Consider the following 22,711-nt stretch of genomic DNA (forward strand, 5'->3'; position numbering starts at 1 on the left):
AGGACTTTTCCACCTCAGTGACCCTGGTCATAATTGCCAAACATTGAATCAGCTGTTGGGTTGTAAGCCAGAAGAACACATCACTGGCAAGTGTTGCAACTTTGGAAAACCAGGAAAGGTTGCATACATTAGACAAATTGTCTGCAGCAATCTTGCAGGGAGACTTTTCCAAATTCTTCAAATTATATGGTAGTTCCAGGGGATAAGTGAATATGGTGCCTATTTAAGCATGATGCACATTAACACAGACCCTGATAGGTATACTGTAGGGCTAATTTGAGGTGCAACTCTAATAATACAAGTTGTGTAAAAAAGTAAATAAAGAGCATTACAGAGGAATAAATCAGAAGGGGGTTTTAAAGATATATATGGCTTACAAAAAATGACCCAGCTCATTTTAATAAATCCTGAATCTCCTCAACATTACCATTCTTTATGTTCCATTTCTTTGCATTCACATGTTCATATTCTCTGTGTGGGCTAGGAGATCAGTCCTGTCCATCCCCTTGGACAAGAGCTAGAGGAAAATCTCCTGAGACTTGTCCTTTCACTGTGATTCTAATCTTAAAATCTTAGATGTACATTTGAGTGTTCCGTTGCATTTGTTTGTTTTGAATGCTTTGGCGTCGTCCCAAGTGGGCCATTCTTCAGTGCAGGCTCACAAAGAACCTCTTAGTTTGCCTTTTCTTGTGTCTGATTCTCAGACCTGTGCTTTGTCTTCCCTTTGTTGTTGCCTCATACTGGTGCTCACATTATTAAACACAATGTAATGCTCATTGGTGTGAAAGGACAGAGAGAGACTCTTTTGTGAAAGTACTTTAAATGTGTGTGACAGTAGGAAACCAATGATACCCATGCTCTACAAACTAGCCCTAATGAGTCATTCAAACCTGAAAACCCAGGATGTCTTTCTTTCTTTGCATTTTACAAATTGTAGAAAGAAAATGGTGCTATCTATCTGTATTATTTACTGGTATAAAGTCAAGATTTTATTTTTGGACAGGATGCTGTCTGTCGCAGCTGGAAAACTCTCAGTGGGAACAATTTAACCATTTTCCACTTTGCTTTTAAAAAATGCCACTCACTAAAAAAAAAAAAGACTAATAAAACCACTTGTTTAAATGTCAGTGTTACTCCCATGCACATCACTTTGAACTCAATATTCTCTGGACAGTTTGTAAATCCAGCTGCTTAGTAAGAGCTGCATCCCTGACCGCTTATCCACTTGAAGAAGGCTTGGGGGAGCATTCGACCCCCCTATTTGTGAAACGTTATGCCATTCAAAATGATACATAAATGCCAACACTGTTACAACAGCTGTTTACAGCTGCCACACCAGATCACTTCAGAACATCATTCTATAGAATCCAAAGAAAAATAGGAATATGTTTTGCCTGCTTCGGGCTATGTCCTGCGTAAATTGTGAATAAAAGGGTCTCTCAGTTGGCATGTTTACTCAGTGGGGTTGCCAGTCACTATGAGGTCAATATGGTGGTCGTATGAGCCTTATTGCTCTGACATACTATGCACACTGGACAGTATCCAATAATCCTTTGTCATGTTCCCTCCTTCCCTCTGGTGTGAAAGAGAGCTAGAGTTGTATCTAATCTTCCAAGATGAGAGGGAAGACTGAAATTACCTTAATACTACCAGCTCTCTTATTACTATCGGCATAAAATGCAGTCTGAATCGCCACCACTCTGTGTAACTTGATGATGGTACACAAAAGATGCTTTGCCATTTATATCCTGGATTCTGGTTTCAGATCAAATCAATGTGACTCCATAATCAACCAATAGAAGTTCATTCCTTGTTTTTTACTGAGCCCTCCAAAGCAGCTTGATTTAGAACCTGTTTCCCCCCTCTCCACCCTTGCTGGTGCCTGTTGTTTTATTATAGGCCTTCTTGTCATTATTTTCTTGCTTTTCTTTGCCTACCATTTTCCTCCCTCCTTCCCCCACCCCATACACACGCACACCCCATTGATACCCTCGATGTCAGGATGTTGTCTTAATCTTTCCAGTATCTTCCTAACTAATTGCGCATTCTTCTTGTTCTTGACCCAGTCACTGTATTGTAGCAGTATTGGTGGTGTGGTGTCATTTTGTGTGATGATTCATCACCTAGACTTGAACAGATGTCTGTATTTCCCAAGATGTTGGTACCTCTCAAAAATTTCCTAGAACAAATAATGCTGTTGCATAGGGGGGCACGGATGTCAGGTCTAGAACAAGACATTTTAAGTACTGTACCAAAACTTACAAACAATCAGAAATGTGGCTTCTTTATAACACCAGCAAAAAGAAATGATACTTTTATTTTCAAAAGAGAAAAATGTTCCCTGCCCACCTAAACTCAGCAGCTGTTAATTTAAAGCCCACAGGAAGCATGGTGTGACTGTTTGTGGTTCATTTTAAGGTAAAAGCTGTAATTTCCAGTAATATGCATGACAGCATGCCAAGCATGGGGAAGCTGGTGGTGAGCAGGATTTTGAAACAGGGCTGACATGTTTAATAAAGTTATTGGCAGATACCAAAATGTTTATATCAATTATGTTACGGATTTATCAATCTGATGCACAATTTAAAAATTGGCTAAATTACTGAAAAGGAATCTGTGATTTTATTTTATTTTTGACTTAACCAGAGAAGAATTTTAGGAGAAAGCCTTACCAAAAATAAGGTGAAGACAGATATTATCAATTATAGGAGCAGGTTTGGAGGCACCTTCTCATTCAGTCCAAAGACGTAGCTTTTTTTGCTCCAGAGCTGAACTCTGGTTCAGCAAACCTGGCTATGGCCAGTGCCTGCATCATCGTCCGATATTTCCACTCTTTGTCCAACCTTTCCTTCCCTGATATGGCAAAGAATTAATATAAAAACAAGTAGATGGATATGTGGCACTTAATTTTTTTGAGAAGGCCTAAATCAGCTAAATCATGAGGGAGGGACAAGACAGATGGTGCTCCAGTGTTCAGCTTGATAGACTGCATACCTCTCAAGCAAATGTGAAGCTGAGAGGAAGCTGAGCTCATGTCAGAGGTGAAGAACCAGCTGAGCCATCTCTTTAAATATTACATCTGTCTTCACCCACAATATACAGAATGGAAAATGGGCAGCCCTGCTTATAAGGTTATGCTGCCACATGCTTTGTTGCTATGCAGGTAACATTCTACAATCTCTGTGAAAATCCCTGCTGTATGTTAACAGCCTCTTTTGTTACCGTGTGGAGTTCTGAATTAGTCTGCCAGTCATAGCTGAACCCTTGGATTCCAGTGTAATTATTCATAAATAAATCCTCCCAAATAAAAGGCAGAAATTGTGACATTTTTTCATGCCTGAATGTGAATTATGGATAAGTATCGAACAAAAAGAGATCAGCAAATTATTATGGGGTTTCTCTTTGAAATTATAACTTGGTTCATAGCCAGGGCCCCAGTTCAAACCTTAATTGTATTCAAACATTTTAGTTAATTTCCTCTTCATAGTTTTGCATAATGCCATCGAGATATCTCAAGTTTTTAATGGATATTTATGCAGAATGTAAGAGCTCTGATGAAAGTTGTGAGTCAGTCAGATACCAACCTGTGTAGCTTTTGTTGTTGTTGTGTTTTTTAAGAGATGCTGAATAAATTCAGCAACAAAATTCACTTTTTAATATTATGCCATGGCATTCAGGGTCAGATTATCTATAGACTGGCAGCTCCTAATGCAAAAAAATATCAATTCAGCCTCTTTATTTCAAAGTACTGGAGCAAATGTTTGGGATCACTTCACCAAACCTCGCAGGATAAGTTGCTCCATTATTAGTCTTCTCCCTGATGCTCAGACTTTGTGGGTTGGGGATATTGGAAGTCATAATGATGCAGCTAATCACTTACCCAGGTGGATGATCATTTCATGTGTAAGAGGCACAGGCCCCTGTCCTCTCCACTGCACACCTATAGTAATTTGTCTTAGGTTTTCCTTGTGCACACACACGTGATTCTTCCCTCCCAAAATAGGGAAATGTTCCCCAAATTGAGCCCTCGGGCATAAGGGGCCTGTGCTACATATTTCTTTAGGTCAGGAGTGGTTAACCTCTGTCCCTCTGAATGTTGTTAGACTCCAACTCCCACAGGCAGCTGTTGGCTGTGCCAGCTGGGGCAGATGGGAGCTGGAATCCAGCAGAGCAAAAGATTCCCCACACCCTGCTTTAGGTGCCTGGGTGAAGGGAAGAGGCATGTGCCTGCACCTCCACCATACAAAACGACTGGCCAGCTGCATAAATGGCTAAGAAGATTGCAATTTTGACTATCTGAGAATCAAATTGTATACATACTCCCTGCAAAAATGTGATCTAAAAATTAGCTTTCCCTCAAGATCACAAATACTCATACTTCACCCTCCCCAAATTTCTGTTCGGACCAATATATGAAATCCTTTTTTGTGTGTTCAGAGTAGCTAAACACCACACCATTCAATTCTCTTGGCTCAATAATTTTCATAACCAGTTGATCATCTAATTATGGTCATAATATTACACTCTGACATCTTCAAGACAGTCCTTTTCATTTTATGGTACATTATAATGCCTATTTGAAAATTGCCCTGAATTATAGACTCAGACTTGGCATTTCCTCGTTAGAGATTAGGTGAGTAAATGAGTTTATCTGCAGGAACATTCAGGCCTGAAGAGTAAGTGTCATCCCTGATGCAGCCAAACATAGAAGACAAACAGGGACATTTGCACTTTGGCAATCACACACAAATGAGAAGATCATTTATTTCCGAGACAGAAATTCTGACTGAGCAATCACTTGCATTATTTCATAAATTGTTTTCATAGCTCTGACAACTTTGGGGTTGTTCCCCCCGCCCTCCATTTCCCTACCTTGTATTTCAAAATGCAGTTATATGAGTTCATGTCTGCTATTTCAAACAGTCCATTATTCCCTTTTTAACTTTCTTCCCCACTGCCTCTTTACATTTTCCCCTTACATCACAGTATATTGCTTGCCCAGTCAGTATCTACTAGTATCTTTTTTATACTATCCTCTCTGCCTGGACTCCCATGTTACTTTCCTACTTACTTACTTAATCAAACCTTTATTAGGCATTACAAATATAGGCCATCATAAAACATTCATATATAACATTTCAAAATATATACAAATAAACAGCCATGTAAAATATGTAATAAAGAGGACTCCCATGTTACCTTTTTAAACACTCACCCTTATATTATATATTATGCTGAACTCACAGCTAAGTAGTCAAGCTTTACATGCCCAATGTTAACTGGGCACTGTATTGCAACAGAACACATATCCCATTGGCAAGCAAACATTCCTTCACATTTAGGCACGCTCTCAAAATATATAGGGAAGCCCTTAAAATATCATATTACAGTGCTTTGCTATTCTCTGTCAAAAACCACTGCATACTGTTTCCAACCTGCCTCAAGTCCTTTCCAAACTCCCTTTTCAGTAGAGATTGAATGCACGCTTTTATGCACTGTTAATACAGGCCTTGTAATTATAGCTCACATACTTGCAATTCTGATTGAAAGTTCTTGTTTTTATATAAATTAAGACTGTTGTTGTGTAATAATAGATATCTAAACAGTGATTTTTTACACTAAACATTATGTTGGAACCTGAAATGATTCCATGCCATACTCACCTTATCTCTAATCCTGAAAGCCTGGCTGTTGTGCATGTTTTATTGTAGCTGCTGGTACAGATAGATGATCCTGTAGTCTTGCTATGCATTAATGATGGTTAACATACAATCCCCTTTACCACACCCCATTTGTTGCTGAAAACCTAATCATTATGAATTTGACTGAATGTATCAATTTGGATTTTTGAAAGCCAGTGCTGAACTGGTCTTAAGACAGGGAGAAATTACCTGATCTGCTTCTCCACTCTTTTCCTTTTCAGAGGCACAGTGTAAACCCTACTACTCTGATTACTCTCGCTTCCGACTTCTGATTCATCAAATGTGCACCACCCATTACCTGGATTTATTCATCACAGGTGTGATTGGGCTCAATGTCATCACCATGGCTATGGAGCACTACCAGCAGCCAAAGGTAGGGCAGGAAAAGTATTTGTAGATGCTGTGGGTGGTTTGCAAACATTGTTGTAGCCTTGATAAGGAATTGGCATTGCATCCATTAACATGGAAAGAAAGAATGAAACAGAAATAAATATGCATTGACTATTCTACCATGCTGAATGGGAGATGATCGTGATAGAGGGATCTAGTTTTTACTGAGTGAGAGTAGTGTTTGCACCAGCTAAAGAACTGTGGTCGATAGCAGTCATTCAAATCATCATAAACAACACAGAAAGAAACCAAAATAAAGCAGTTGCATACAAGGATTATCTTTACAGCCCATTTGTTGTTGTTGTTTAGTCGTTTAGTCGTGTCCGACTCTTAATGACACCATGGACCAGAGCACGCCAGGCACTCCTGTCTTCCACTGCCTTCCGCAGTTTGGTCAGACTCATGTTTGTAGCTTCGAGAACACTGTCCAACCATCTCACCCTCTGTCGTCCCCTTCTTCTTGTGCCCTCAATCTTTCCCAACATCAGGGTCTTTTCCAGGGAGTCTTCTCTTCTCATGAGGTGGCCAAAGTATTGAAGCCTCAGCTTCAGGATCTGTCCTTCCAGTGAGCACTCAGGGCTGATTTCCTTAAGAATGGATAGGTTTGATCTTCTTGCAGCCCATGGGACTCTCAAGAGTCTCCTCCAGCACCGTAATTCAAAAGCATCAATTCTTCGGCGATCAGCCTTCTTTATGGTCCAGCTCATAGCATTGGCTTTAACAAAAATATTTATATTTTTTGCTGCAACTACTGCTAACTCAGTAAAAACACTCTGCTAACTCAGTAAAACACTCAGGGTGTTCTTGTTATAAGCCAACTAGTAAGCAACTCTGTATTAGCTGAGGTGCAAAGTATCTTCCCTAAGGTACCCATATAGCATTAGTCATACATTTTTGAGTTGATAGCAGCAGCAGCAGCAGCAAGGCTGTACTTCCTGAAATACTTCTGTATGTGCTCAAGACCAAATCCTATCCTAGGATTTTACTCAGAGTAGACCCATTGAAATTAATGGACCTAACTTAATCACGTTTTTAATTTCTGATCTGAGTAAAACATAGCTGATTACCACCCTGATTTTATGACCTTCCTCTAATCAAGCAACATTAGCTGTTGTTGCATTGCAAAGCCAAGAGAGGTTCTTTGGAAAGCGAGCATATGGCCCAATCTCTAGACTGAATCAAGATGTGAAGTTATTTACTATCTCTTTGCTAGGTCAAGTAGCTTTTCAGAAGATACAGAAAGAACTACCTGTTTTTATTTCCAAAAGAGAAATTCATAATCTTCATCAGGCTTTTGAATTTTATATTCCCCCATTAGAATGAGAGGTGCTAATCAGGGAGATGCTTTCTTTGGATGCTGCAGAAGGCACTCAGTGGCAGACATTCCTTGAGTGTTGTTTTTACTATGATAGGATTTGGATCTGTTTCTAAGAACTACTGCAAGGTGCTTTATCATCATGCCTAAGACTATGGTGGAAGCCAGTGGTTTATAACTGTTTCTTTGTACAATGGAGCAGGGTAGGGTTGCTCCATCTTGTCTCTCATGCTTTCATTAGAACTGTTCACCATTAAGGGCTATCCAATTTGGATAAAAACAAAGGAGTTCAAAGTAGGGATATGGGAGAAATTTGGTTCAATTCACAAATTTAATGTGAGCCTGCCTAATTCACACTTCCTGAAACAATGGATGAACCAAAATCCTTCAGAACTCACCCATCTTTGAATTTTGTAATTAAAAGATATTAGGGGAAGTACACAGAGAAATCCACATATTAGTGAAAATAGCATATGAAAATTCATTACATAAATCACATACAAAAATGTGTTATATTAGGGGAAACTGCTTGGAAAAATGGGGCATATTGCAGAAAATTGCATGCAAACATGTAAATATTAGTGGCGTGATCTCTTAGAGTAATCAAATAAAACTTTAACACATGGCATGATGAAATTTTATCAGGACAAGTTATTTGTTGCTTACTGTTATAACAATTGTTTTCTCAAAATTTATCTTCTGTACCATGAAAATAAATAAAAAAGTATAAAAATGTAAATATTAGGAAAAACACACTGGAAAGCTGGTGAATTTTCATGAGGACTTAAGACTGGGAATGTTAAAAACTGGGAGAACCTGAAATGGACTGACTTGGCCATTCCTAGGGTTCTGAACATTGAAAGCTGTATGTAAATTGCTGGAACCCCAGGCCCTCTTGCATTTTACAATTTGGAGAAAGAACATAATGAACTTTGTTTCCCAAATCTTCAGTTACGTCATCCACTTACAGTTACGTCAATACAGTGTCTATCCAAACAACCAAAGGGAACGTTAACAGTGCTTTCTTTCTAGAAAAATAGGTATCAGTATGTACCATGAAGTTGTTATAGTAAGTGGCACACTTTTTAACAACAACAAAAAAGAGGTAAGAGGTACCAGTACTGCGTCCCCTTGAATACTCCCTCCAAAAAAAAGCACCAGTGTTGACTCAGTTTGTGGGTCTTCTGACACTTAATTTTTTTTTCTCCCTGGCAAACTTATTTCTGTGGGAAATTCTTTCCCAAGGGATGCTTTGTTAATCTTTTTTAAAACTATACTGAAGCTGGCCTTCTAGATCACAAAGAGGCTTTATCCCTTACTTTTAATTGCTGCCAAAATAGAATTGGCAGAGATGTGGAGATTATACTCTTTGTCTACTCCTGAGCACTGATTCTGTCAGATTCAGTGGCAGGGAAAACACACACATCATCTTCAAGTTTCCCAAGGAAGGGCTAAACCCAATGACCTTTTAGTTGCGCTGATGCTCTTTCTGTCATTTTCTGGTAGCAAGGACTAAAAAAGAGAGAGAGAGAGAGAACTCGGCAAGTACCGGGGAAAAATTGTTTCTTAAAGTGTCATTATAGGAAACATGACATTCCTGTTCACTGTGGCAGTCAGTTTTGGCACCATCTTTTTGGACATGGCTTTCTTAGCTCTTACTGTCACTACGCCACACAAGCACATAAGTGTGTGCATGTTTATCCTGACAGCTTATCTGCTTTCTTTTCTTCCTTCCCTACATGTTCCCCTTTTCGGAAGCAAAATACAAGGGAATAGCTAGCAAACCATGTCCTGTTTTTTCAGCTTTCCACATGCACCTGACTGACCCCGTTGGAGAAAGAACGTTGATCTAGAGAAACACCCTGGCAATTCTTGGGTGGTTCATGTGCATTGTGACACAATTCGCATATGTGACACAAAAGCTGTTTTGTAAACTGCTTAGGGGAATACAGTGGTACCTCGGGTTACATACGCTTCAGGTTACAGACTCCACTAACCCAGAAATAGTACCTCGGGTTAAGAACTTTGCTTCAGGATGAGAACGGAAATCATGCAGCGGTGGCGCAGCAGCAGCATGAGGCCCCATTAGCTAAAGTGGTGCTTCAGGTTAAGAACAGTTTCAAGTTAAGAACAGACATCCAGAACGAATTAAGTTCTTAACCTGAGGTACCACTGATTAGTTAAATAAATAAATAAATGAAGACATACAGTGGTACCTCGGGTTACAAACGCTTCAGGTTACAGACTCCGCTAACCCGGAAGTAGTACCTCGGGTTAAGAACTTTACCTCAGTATGAGAACAGAAATTGTGCAGCAGCAGGAGGCGGCCCCATTAGCTAAAGTGGTACCTCAGGTTAAGAATGGTTTCAGGTTAAGAACGGACCTCCAGAACAAATTAAGTTCGTAACCCAAGGTACCACTGTAGAATCGTAGATGGTCTCTCGGGTCATCTAGCCTTACCTTCTGCTAATGCAGGAAATCTGCAGATCCAGCATCCCTGGTTGGTTGGTTGGTTGGTTGGTTGGCCATCCAGCCTCTGCTGTAATGTAGGCATGTCTGCCGCCCTCCAAATCAGTGTATTTTGCTTGTTTGACAATCTCCCCTCTCCTCCTTCCATGTGGTGTTCTGTGTGTTCTCTTGGCCCTCCTTTAAGTGGATTTGAAGGAGGAGGAGAAGGGGGGAGCCCCATTGCACTAGTGCAGGCATCCCCAAACTTGGCCTTCCAGATGTTTTGGGACTACAATTCCTATCATCCCTGACCACTGGTCCTGTTAGCTAGGGATGATGGGAGTTGTAGTCCCAAAACATCTGGAGGGCCGAGTTTGGGGATGCCTGCAGTTAGTGGGAGTACTTGCATTGGCTTCCACTTGTGGGATAAGTTTGTTGAATCTGGCCCTTAGATTTTATCACGGTCTCCCAGAGCAATTCGTGGAAAGGTGACTGAGAGAGCAAAGAAAATCAAGCAGCACAGAATGTCCTCCGCTAACATGAGAAACAAAACAGTGTTTGAGGCCATTTATTTTAGAACACGATGAGTAAAGAGAGGAGGGTGCATTGATTTTAATGCAAAGAGATTGGAAGAGGCAAATGAGAGGGCTGGAAGGGACTTCCAGAGCTGTCAGTTTTATCTCTTTTAACTCAGAATAAGTTTTAACTATAGCAATAGGCCATAAAATTTAGTCATCCTCCACTGATTACCCTGTATTCCAGTGAATCTCCGGCCTGAGCAGCCAAATTATTATAAGGGAACTTTGCTGGATGTCAGTTTCCACATTTCCATTTCAAAGTGCTGCTTTAGATTTTCAAAGCCCTAAATGTCTTTGAATGGCAGCCCTCATTCCCCCCGAAATGAAGCATGTGCCAATGAACTTCTGCTTTTGGTGCATATTGAAAACTTCTCTTTTCACGAAAAGCTTCTTGGAGTTGCTGTTGGGGTTGTGTTTTATTGTATCTTACTGCACTCTGGGAAGTTTGAACAGTATTTAATGCTGTTTTGTTCTGGAGGCATTGTCTGCCTTTTACTCTTCTGTATTTCACTTTGAGGGGAGGCCCTTTTAACATGAGCAACATGAGCTGTGGTGGTGAAAGAAGAAATAGAAGCCCAGTTAATTTCCCCCCCAAAAGGAGCTAAAAGACCGTTAGGCAGAAATTGTGGCAAATCTGGGTAATCTGAGCACACTATGAATGCTGCAGGAACTACAACAAAATATGATAAAATCAAAACAATTTAAAAACTACAATTAGACACTTAAGTTAGAATTGGAAGATCTCAATAACACAAGTAGGCGGTTCAATCTGCATGTAAAGTGGCAGATAAGAGAGAAGATATGAAGAATTTCATATCAAAATGGCTGGTATCCTTAACAGGAGACTACCAAATTCTGCCCCCCAAAAAAGCTGGAAAAGGCACTTGGGCTTTGGGTCTCTCTCTCTCTCTCTCTCTCTCTCTCTCTCTCTCTCTCTCTCACACACACACACACACACACACACACATTCCATGTTTCAGCAGATTCCCTAAAAAGGAGGGGTTATTTAAGAAACTGAGAATAATAATATTAATAATAAATGATCTATAGATCAAATCCTGAAATCTTTCAAATCTTACTGCATTAGATCTGTCGGCAGCCTGAGGGATTTAATATGCAGCTGGACCAAAACCCAGTTGCCTCTCTTTATTTCTGCTGTGGTGACTCAGCATTTTGGCAAGGCAGCAGGTCCCTGATACATTAGCATGCCAAACTCCTGTATTTAGGATCACATTCAAATTATAATGGCAAACCGCTTGCAATGATCTGCCAAATCACTTGCTTATGATAGCTCGATGGAAATGGCTGCCAATTAGCGTAGAGTTGCTTATTTTTGTTCCCTACTACTTTGAGAAGCCAAGGAATAAATGCAAGACGAAAGCAAAGGTGAATCAGTCAGTGTAGCTAAATAGTACTTGAATGTGTAATGTGAAACAATTAAAAAGAAATCAACGGGAGAAAACGCCATGTTTAAGGTGGCAGTGCATGACCCACGTGACAGGAGCATCTTGTAAATACTATGGGAAGCTTGTTATATGATCCAATTACCTTGTGCTAATGTTAGATGTGTTCTGAACTATAGCATTGCTCAGTGGCATGTACTGATTATGAACCAGAAGGGCACAAGTTAGCTTCTGCTTTTCACACAGTTAGTTTTATTAATTCTATCAGGCAGTCTTGCTACACATTTCTCTAATTCCGTGTACCTTTGATGTGCTCTGCTGCCTGCCCTCCTGGTTGTCTTTCAGTGCTGTGTTCTAGATTCTCCCCACTCCCAGCCCAGATCGTTTCAAGTCAGCTGAGACTATGGCAGGTGACGGGACGGGGGCGGGCAGGGCTTAGTACTAAGGTTTTGGTTTTAATTGTATTTTATGGTTTTTGTATATCTTATAGATATGTTTGCCACAATCCTAAATAATGTTATATTATCAAATATTGCCCGGTGTAGATACGTATCTCCAGTCGCAAGCATGGAAGGCGATATTCCTTATATGTGTTAAATAATGCAACATGGGAAATACTGCATGTGCTCCAAAGAACAAAATCACATTTTCTCTTGTACTCAAAAGCAGCACTGATACCATGATCCAGGATGCCTTCCTCTGAAATAGTAAGAAATCAATCCAGCTGTACAGGAACTCAGCTCCTATCCAGCTGCAAATCATTTCTGTTATACAGGTTTCATGAAAAATAGGAGAGCCTGGTTTTGTCACTGCCACTTGGAAAGCCAGCAGCAGTTTAAATGTTAACACTGTGCAGGAGTTGTGATATGCCTGCGTTCCTGCCCCTTCTTCATTTTGCCATTTCAGATTAAAATAATAATAATAATGGCTCCTGTTGAAAGCAGGAAGGCCAATAACTGCAGGGAGCAAAATCCTCCTTTGCAATAACCTGTGAGTTGTCTCCACATTACAGGTTCTTGATGAAGCTCTGAAGATTTGCAATTACATCTTCACGGTCATCTTTGTCATGGAATCTGTTTTCAAGCTGATTGCATTTGGGTTTCGTCGGTTCTTTCAAGACAGGTAAGTCCTAAAGAATTTTAGGTTTTGCATTTTCTGTTCTAGTCAGTGATATATCCAGACTTTACTAACTCTATAATAGTACTCTATATAATAGTTTTAAAATTGTTTGACGTGTTTCATCACAAAAATTGCTTGAGGTGGTGCATCGGTTCATGAGTCAGTTCCGGAATAACTGAAATGACTGGAATCCTTTTGTCACCAATGCAAATATTTTAGCAGTTTTTTCTGCTTGATTTCTGTGTTGCTTTCAGGTGGAACCAATTAGACCTGGCAATAGTGCTGTTGTCCATCATGGGGATTACGCTGGAAGAGATTGAGGTGAATGCCTCACTGCCTATCAACCCCACCATTATCCGCATCATGAGGGTCCTGAGGATTGCTCGAGGTCAGTCTCCCCTTACTCCTGGGGCATTCCAGCCACACAATTTCTGTTCCCAGTGGAACTGTTAATTCCTGGCATTGTAAGGTTTCCTATGCAGCACAGCTATACTTCCAAGCATAAACTGCCTAGCTAATAGACACCTCAATGTGCTTCGTCCTGCTATTACCTGCAAGTCATTTTGGGTTGGGTTATATTACACTCCCCCCCCCCAGGAGCTCAATGTGATGTGCAAGGTTTGATTCTCCCCAATTTTGTCAATGCAACAACACTTTGTGCTGAGAGAGTGAGTGCAGCTGGCCCAAGGTCACCAAGTGGCCTCTGTGACTGCGTGGGGAGTTGAACATGGATCATTCTAGTCCTAGACTGACAGTCTTGTGTTTACTCAGAAGTAGCTCTTTCCATCACTGCTATGACCAGTTAGTTGTGTGGCAGGCATTACATACAGGGAAGGACCAGAATTGCTTGGCCTTCAGGCACTCTAGATGAACATCTGCCATCTATATTCCCAGTAGGGTGGTGGTACCAACTCCAAGCAACAAAGCACTAAAGGGTTTTGTTACAGAATGTCTGGAGCTGGTGGCATTAGTTCTTAGCTTATGAAGTGCTTAGTTCTGAAGGTTATGAGTTCATGTTATTTCTTATCCAGTCTTCTTGTGATGGAAATCGATGGGGATACACTTGGCTTCTTAATTCTTTAGCTTGAAGCTGAATTCTGTTATCAGTATATCAGATAGATTTCTGACCTTTCCAAACCAGTTTACTTTACTCAGCAGCGGTAGTCACCACCAGGAGAAAAGGTCACTCTTGTATTCCTGCCACAGTGTCAGCAGCACCCAATTTAGTGAGTGAAGGAGATGGCCATGATGTTCACAGGTTTTTCTACTTGTTATGAACATTCTGACAACAACAGAGCGCTTCATTATAATGCGGCCTTGCATTTTCACCTCTAGTGAAGGATGCTTGCCACATCACTTGGGGAGCCTGATATGCTTTCTGAAATATTTATTTCCTTTTCACATGCCGATTGTGTGACAATAATGCAGAGGACATTTCATTTTCTGCAGTGTTGAAACTGCTGAAGATGGCTGTAGGGATGAGAGCTCTGCTGGACACAGTGATGCAAGCACTGCCTCAGGTAACCTTTGTGTCTTTATCATAAAGACCTCTGCTGAGTTGCCCTCATTTTCTAATTTTCTTGCGAAATCTGTGAGTTGTTGTTGTTGTTGTTGTTTTGGCATATCTCCCTTATGTGTTTTTTCTCTGTGCTTAGAACTACCTTTACTATGAATTTAGTAAGTGTTCATTCTAATGGTTGGGGGGGATCTCCAGATTGGGCAAGATGCTTTATCACAGTTCCTCAAATCTCGTTTTAGTTTAGCTTATCCTCTGCTCAGCCTCATTCTTCACATGCCGCCTTTCATATGGTTGGAGCAAATAAGAATGCTGCTGGATCAGGCCACCCTTCTAATCCAGCACTCTGTTCTCACCATGGCCAACCAGCATGGGAAGCCCACAAGCAGGACATGAATGCTTCTTCCTCTCAGTCGTGGGATTTATTTTTATTTTATTTTTTAAAGCTAAATACATGTTAAATACATGTTTTGACAGCTGTGTGCATACACCTCAAAACAAACCAGTAGCTCAATGCAATGAACAGTGGCAGAAAGGAGTAAGAGAGGAAACTTCCCTGTGGTAAAATGGCTGGGGTCGTGCACGGTCAGAAACAATCCACCTTAAAAAAAATAAAAATAACAATTTATTATTTATACCCCGCCCATCTGGCTGAGTTTCCCCAGCGACTCTGGGCAGCTCCCAATCAAGTGTTAAAAACCACAGAACCATAGAAAAAGGAAATTAATACATGGGATTGCTTTTAAATTGTTGGAGCAGGAGAAAATATAAAGGCAACATTACGTATGACTGCCAGGGTAGCTCAGTCGTTAGAGCACGAGACTCTTAGTCTCAGCATTGTGGGCTTGAGCCCCACTTTGGGCAAAAGATTCCTGCACTGCAGTGGGTTGGACTAGGTTACCCTTGTGGTCCCTTCCATCTCTATGATTTATGGCAGGATCAGTGCTCCTCATGAACAGGAGGCATTGTAGGGAAGTCACTGAGTGGCACTTCAAGGGTGAACTAACTTTCAGGGGGGGTGGACTTCAAAGTAGACTATTGTGTGACCCACAGCAGTTTGCAATGTGGTGGACTGAACAAGGTATTTGCTATCTTTCTAAGCAGAAATTAAACAAATAAATCAGATAGTCTAGAGCAGGGTAGCCAACATGGTGCTCTTGAGATGTTGTTCCCATCAGTCCTGACCAGGTTGGGGTTGATGGGAGTTGGGGTTCTGCAACATCTGGACAGCACCACCATGTTGGCTATCCCTCATCTAGAATTACTCTGACTTTGGAATGGAATTTCAATGGCCATCTGCTTTTCTCTTAGAGGTGGGATAGAAACTCTCAAAACCAGAGGAAATTGAATAGCCTGGAGTTCTAGGTGGAACTGTTCGGGAATGGCAATGCAACATTGTGGGCATAAGGCAACAATCTGTATTGTGCACGATCTGGTATTGTGCTTGTGCAGCAGACAGTGCGCAACATTAAATGACAGTCCTTGACAGGGCAAGACTATGTACTCTGTTTATAAAGTTTTAAATGCATAATTTTTTTTTTTTTTTTTTTTTACTAAAACTGTTTGCCCAGTAGAATTGGGAAGCCACTTTTCCATCAGAAATAGGTTTTGACTATTCAGCCAAGTAACAATACAAACTTTCTTGAAACTATTTCTATCTGTTTGTATGCTTTTTCTCCACCTGCCTAGGATTGAAGCTTTTGTATTTATTCACTGGCACAGTAAATCATGAGACTGGGCTACTACTAGTGGTTAGACAGGAGTTGTTAAAGTTACTGAGGGAAAAGAGACAAAGGCAGCCTATACAATGGAGGCTAATGTGGTACATCTCCGATAATGGGGGTTACTTAAGAGAAATACATCAATGATTTTTTTTATTTCCCTCCTTTTCTTTTCTCTTTACAGGTGGGGAATCTGGGTCTTCTCTTCATGTTGTTGTTTTTCATATTTGCAGCTCTTGGGGTGGAGCTGTTTGGAGACCTTGGTAAGTTCTCTGCTCCACCAGTTTGTTGCACAGAATTGGATAAGGCAGAGTAACGTAGTTATTTGTCAAGAAAACAAATAGCTAAATTGCCTTTATTTTTGGTTGGTCATACAGAATGTGACGATACTCATCCCTGTGAGGGCTTAGGGCGGCATGCAACTTTTCGCAACTTTGGGATGGCTTTTCTCACACTCTTCCGTGTATCCACAGGAGACAACTGGAATGGGATAATGAAGGTAAAATCCCCATTAGAATGAGTGTTGATATAGTAAGACAGATGTTCTTATGGTTTGAGGAATTCATGCTAGGACAGTGCTGAATAGTTCCATGTTGATGTTTGCACAGAAATCAGCTATTGCGGCAAGGTTGTGTGCATTGGCCATTTGTATGAGTGAGAAGCCTTTGTGTGCCCTCCACATGATAATGGGGTGTTTAGGAAGGCTACGTTTGGCAGAAAAGGTTTACCGACATCAGTAAACAAGTTCCAGAAATTCCATATAAACTCTGTGGAGGATGAAGGAAATTAACCTGAAGAGATTCTACAGTGGGTTTTGCTTTTGGACTTGAAGCTGAAAAGCCCAATCTGATTCATGGACACAGTTGCCCAGAGCTCTCTCATAAGCCACGACTATTCCCACCTCCCGTCCCTCTGTTCCTTCCTTTAGGACACTCTGCGAGACTGCGATGAGGAATCCACCTGCTACAACACCGTCATCTCGCCAATCTATTTCGTGTCATTTGTGCTGACAGCTCAGTTTGTCCTGGTGAATGTGGTGATTGCTGTACTCATGAAGCACCTAGAGGAAAGTAACAAGGAAGCGAAAGAGGAAGCAGAACTGGAATTGGAACTGGAGATGGAAATGAAGACAATCACCCCGGGCCAGCATCCGCCCTCTGACCCTTTCATATGGGCAGGCAGTAATGCAGGAGAAAGACCTGAGAGCCCCGGAGGATATGCCAATCCCATGCAAATCAAGGTGGATTCTCAACTCTCATTGGTTCATCCTATGGTGAGAATCTTAGGTGGTGGGTGAAGTGGGGAGTAGCTAGTACTTTCCTCAGATAGCATTTGCACAGATTCCAAAAAGTCTTGAGTGTATTAATGTATAAGGGAGTTGTATTCCTTTTTTCCTGTGAGTAAAAAATCCCTATTCAGCTAAGTGCAGACAATGAAATTGAATGTCCATATAGGATTGCAATGATGAGAGCCATGAGAGCATGTTATGAGTTGGCAGGTTATGTTGATGGGAGATGAGGGATGTGCAGCAGGTGGCTACAAGAAGTGCATTAAACAGGCACAAGATACCCACTCACTCTCTCAGCTATATGTCTGGTATACATATAATACATTTATTCAGATGTGTCCCAGCCATAACTTTGGATGAATGACTGTCTCGCCCCACAGAACTCTTTTTTCAGTGGAAATTTATGTGTTAACATGGTTATTTGAGCACATGATGAAAGAGGAATACAGCTCCTAAAATGTAAAGTTATGTGACTGGCAGCATGCTTCTTTGCTTGCATGTTCCGTAAAGTATATGCACTGTGTTCATAAGGGTATATGTCATCATACATACTTGCCTGCATAGAGAGTACTGCTTTTAAGTGATCGGCCATCATATTGCTTGAGAAGCTTTTATGCTATGTATTAATATTCAGGTGTAAGCACTTGAGAAAACACTTTTGAAATTGGGAGCCTGTCATTTGGAACTTGGGTTAAAATTTTCAAAAGCTCATAGGTCTTCCGAATCCCAAACTTCCTGCTGGACTATCTCAGGCGCTACAGAATCCTAAATTCACTTATTCAGCAATATGTCCCATTGAAGTTAGTGGGTCTTACTGCTGAGGAAGCATGCATAGGACTGGACTATTCAGCATCGCACAAACCCCAAAATTAATCATCATGGAAGTCAAAGGGAACTAGGTTATGGCCATGAATAACTTAAATCAGAGTATTTAGATTTCATCTGCGGTATAGAATAATTGAATTTTCCCCAACTAGTAGCAAAAGCCTGAGGTGTAGTTCAGATTTCCAAATCAGCTGGGTTGTCACTGGATCCTACACCAATCCAGTGACATTTGGGTGCCAGACTCAGGTAGGTACTCCTCATATCTGTGTTTGTGATCTGATGCAGGGTGACAGATTCACTGGCAGCCATGTGATCTGTCACACAGGCTGTGATCTGTCACACAAGCGACTCCAGCCTTCAAAGATAGTTTACACAGTATAGGACCTAGCCTTGGGAAATACCAACCACACTGCAAGCACTATGCATAACAGCACCAGCAGACAAAACAGAAGTCGAAACCCACTGAGTTTTGTCACTTTTTGTGCTTTTGAAAATTTAATCAGTGGCCTAATTTTCAGAGGGGCCAACACTTGAGTCACCGAGCACAACTGCAAATCATCCAGCATCTCTCAAGGCCATTTCTGTTTCTTACATGGTTAAGTGATGCCAAAGTGTGGATTTTTTTTTTTCAGGCTTAATGCTGGGCTCCCATCCCCACCTCCATTTTAAATTGTGCATATTGTTGTTTAGCTATGCTGCAGTTTTGTTCCCTGCTATCAAGTAGGATGGCTCTGCAAAGTAGAAATATTTCTATCAGTAGCCACTTACGAATGAATGAATGAATGTAATGTGTCCCACCAGTCTTAGAGCACTATCGTGTTTAGTTTTGGTCTAGTGTGTAGCAACGTCTAAGAAAGGTTCTGACTGTGGTATTACTGCACTGTTCTTTTTCCCCTCTCTGTCTCTGTCTTCCCTTCCTGGCCATTTCAACAACTGCTGTTCTGTCTGAAAACATTCTTTTTCTTTTTCTGTCTCTTCTCCTCTTTTCTGTCTCTCATGCATTCATTATCTCTTCTTTCTCTTCTTCCACTCCCCCTACCTTGCCCCGCTTCTGCCCCTCTCTTTTGGCCCGGCTTATCCTTTTCTGCATGCTATATGGCACTCCTCCCAGGAAAGACACTTGTTTGATACCATATCACTGCTGATCCAGGAATCTCTAGAAGGAGAGTTGAAGCTGATGGACAACTTATCAGGCTCTGTGTGCCATCATTATGCCCTTCCAACTACTGACAATTACAACTCTGAGAAACAGGTTAATATTACTAATTTCCTGAAAAGTTTCTATCTAAATTTAGATTGAAACCTTTATTACAAAAGAGAGAGAGGGTTTCTTACTTTTATCTAATGTAGGCGTATCAAGGCCGAAAGTGACTAAAAACTACTTTTGTAGAATGGCAAATGCATTTCTATTTGTTTAAGAGGAGATGGGTATTTACTAGGGATGGATGGATCAGCCTATTGTCATTCTGTGTCAGTTTTTCACGTGTTCAATCATAGGACCAGTCCCCCTGTTTTCTGTGCCTGTGTTTAAAAAAACAAAAAACCACCATGAAAAATGTGAATTGAAAATGTCCACATGTTCTCCTAAAGTATGCGTTTTGTACATATTTCTTCCCCATAAAATATGCATTTTCCTTGCACATTTTTGTATCCATTTTTGGAACCAAAATGACATTAGATTTCAATCTGCAGATAAGCTTGGGACCAGCAAACTGGGTCAATTCGCTTTAAAAATGCTGACCAAATAAATTCCTTTTCCATCCCTAGTATTTACCACCCAGTCCTATGCATGTTCAGTTAGAAAGCCAACTGAATTCAGTGGAACATACTCCTCCATCAGTATGTATAGGACTATAACCATAGCTAGATTTATGTTTAGACAAGTATTTAGTGCATTGGCATTACAATCCTATGCATACTGACCTGGAAGGAAGCCCTGTTAAATACAGTGGAGCTTATTTCTGAGTAAGCATGCATAGGATTACGCTGGAAAGCTTATAAGAATGTCATTAAGGCTGCAATCCTACACTCAATTTCCTGGCAGTAAGCCCCATTGTACTCAATGGGAACTTACTTTTGAGTAGACATGTATAGGATTGTGCTGTAAGGTAGCGTAGAGATGAGATGCTGCTCTTGTGAACATTTCCATTCATCTGCGTGGAAGCCTATGTTGAATTTCATGGACCACTTAGGGGTGTTGAAAATAAGCTGGCCTGCGTGAAACCAGATGTGAAGATAGTTCAGTATGTGTATGGGGGTTGTCACCTTGCTTAGTATATTCCTTGTGTCAAAGCAGATTATGTAATTTAAAACCTAGGACAATTCCAGTACTATCAGTGTACCTGATTTCTGATTAGCTCCATGTGAATATAAAAGGTGTATTTGTTCAAAAGGTGTATTTGTTCAAATCCAATTCCAGGTTGAACCAAAATATTATAATATAAAATATTATAATCAATTAAAGCTTTGATAGCATATTAAAAGGGCATACTGATTAATCAGGAAAGTCAGGGTAGCTTTGGCATTTCTTGTGAGAGAGAAAAGGGAGATTGCCTCTTTTAAGATTTGCCATCTACAGTAAGTACTGGCACGTGTGCACGCACACACACACACAGTGCCAAATTAACCAGGGGGCATTTCTGGTCAATTAAACATTTTCAGGTTTTTTAATTATTCTAACCAATTAATTGACTAAGCACTGCAGCCTTAATATGGGTTTAAGTTTCTAGTTAAGTTTCGATTTAACAGCTTTTTAAGCAGCTCACTAATGAAACTTCCTTGTCTCTTAGGGTAGGGCAAATATATTGTAGATATGGGTGTAGGATGTGGCAGTTCAAAAAGGTGGAGGCATCTATATAGCTCCAGGTCTGAGTCAGTTGATTGCCCTGCAGTGTAGGCGTCACATACTTGCAACAGCTGAATGGTTATTATTTTCCCACATGGAACCAGCCACCTATGTCATTAGTTCTTACTGCCCAGCACAGTCTATCACACCGGGACTCTCATTAGGTTGATGATTAGGATGACTGGTTTCTCCCAAGGATGAAAGAGGAGGCACATTTTTAAATAATGGCAGTGTAGCCTGCCACAAACAGCGCATACCGAAAGTTACACTTTTTCTTCCACATGTAAACTATCATTGTTGATTCTCCTGGCCACTGGCATTTCTGAAAATGGAGCTCTCTCTATTGAAAACATGGTATCCACCATGGGATCCTTTTTCTGTTTTGTGTGAAGCAATTATCAGGCTGAGAACATTTACTAAGAAGCAAATCCTATTGAATTTGAGGAACTTTCTTCGTAACTGTATTTAGAATTATGCTGTGTGGTCCTTTTCTAATTTTACATTCAGCTGCTCTTGCCAGCTACTCCCATATCCGAAGAGACATGAGAAATGTTGTGAAAACTAAAATCCCTCCCCCCTCTCTCTTTCTACCTGTCTCGGTGTCTGATGCATGGCAGGAACAGGCATTCTATGGCCCTCCAGATGTTGCTGGGCTCCAGCTCCCAGCACCAGTCAACATGGTCAATGACCAGGAGTGATAGTAGTTGAAATGCAGCAATATCTAGCAGGCCCCAGACTCCCTGTCCCTGGTGTTTGGCAAGGAACATGTGGATCTTCTCTCTGAGATAGATACACACATTCAGGTTCTCACATTATAGTTGTGTATTTGGCAATGAGCTATCGAAGCAGTAATCTGTTTGTTGCCACATCAACTGTGGCCCTGCACCTAGTTATCACACTTTCATTAGGTGGCATGGAATTAGTGATCATATTTCATGCTTTTTTACTGAGCCTGAGGGTGGGATTCAACTAATGAGTCCCTTCAGTGGAAGTCCTGAACAATGGGGCTTCCCCCTCATTCCCACATTGGCTCAGGGTGGGGCTAAATCGTGGGGAGGAGGGGGGGGAAACCTTTCCATATGGTGAGCCAAAATGCTTGAATTGCTAGAATGATTGCCCTGCACAATGCTGAATTCCTCCGAGAAAGTCCTTCTCGTTGTGATAGTTCAAAGTTTTTTGCATAGTATTTGTTCCATTCACAACCAACACAGAATTGCTAGAATACCACAATACTACATGCTATGCCAGTACTATCATTCTTATTATTAGAGAGCTGTTGGACACAGTGTTACTGAATTTATTAACATGTTAGAGATCAAAATATTTAAATTCAGAAAACGACCAGATTTATAGATGTTCATCTAAATAGACCGTTTCCTGAAATCAAATGAGGTTAACTCAACCATTACTGACTTCCCTAGCCCTCTCTGAGATTCTCTAACATTTCTGGGTTAGATACAACTAGTCCTGGTCTCCACACTACATCCTGAAAGATTCATTACCATTGGACACAGATGGCTTGAGCACTTAAAGTAAAAGCGCTAATTCTTTGGCATAAAAA

At 40.8% G+C, this 22,711-nt stretch overlaps 1 protein-coding gene across 11 annotated transcripts in view; it reads left to right on the forward strand.

The window, feature by feature from the left end:
- The window catches only part of CACNA1G (calcium voltage-gated channel subunit alpha1 G), a 330,748-nt gene that overhangs the window by 292,743 nt on the left and 15,294 nt on the right, over window positions 1–22,711 (forward strand). For 6 of the 11 annotated variants that reach the window (XM_081184510.1, XM_081184513.1, XM_081184517.1 and 3 more), the window contains 8 exons: window positions 5,924–6,075; window positions 12,849–12,958; window positions 13,210–13,343; window positions 14,405–14,475; window positions 16,377–16,455; window positions 16,570–16,691; window positions 17,121–17,465; window positions 19,417–19,557. In XM_081184510.1, coding sequence (XP_081040636.1) covers window positions 5,924–6,075; window positions 12,849–12,958; window positions 13,210–13,343; window positions 14,405–14,475; window positions 16,377–16,455; window positions 16,570–16,691; window positions 17,121–17,465; window positions 19,417–19,557 — 1,154 coding nt within the window. The remainder of the gene's footprint in view (window positions 1–5,923; window positions 6,076–12,848; window positions 12,959–13,209; window positions 13,344–14,404; window positions 14,476–16,376; window positions 16,456–16,569; window positions 16,692–17,120; window positions 17,466–19,416; window positions 19,558–22,711) is intronic. The other 5 variants (XM_081184519.1, XM_081184511.1, XM_081184520.1 and 2 more) reach the window with 3 other exon arrangements.

Source organism: Podarcis bocagei, assembly GCF_964188305.1.
Source record: "Podarcis bocagei genome assembly, chromosome: 2".
NCBI lineage: Eukaryota > Metazoa > Chordata > Lepidosauria > Squamata > Lacertidae > Podarcis > Podarcis bocagei.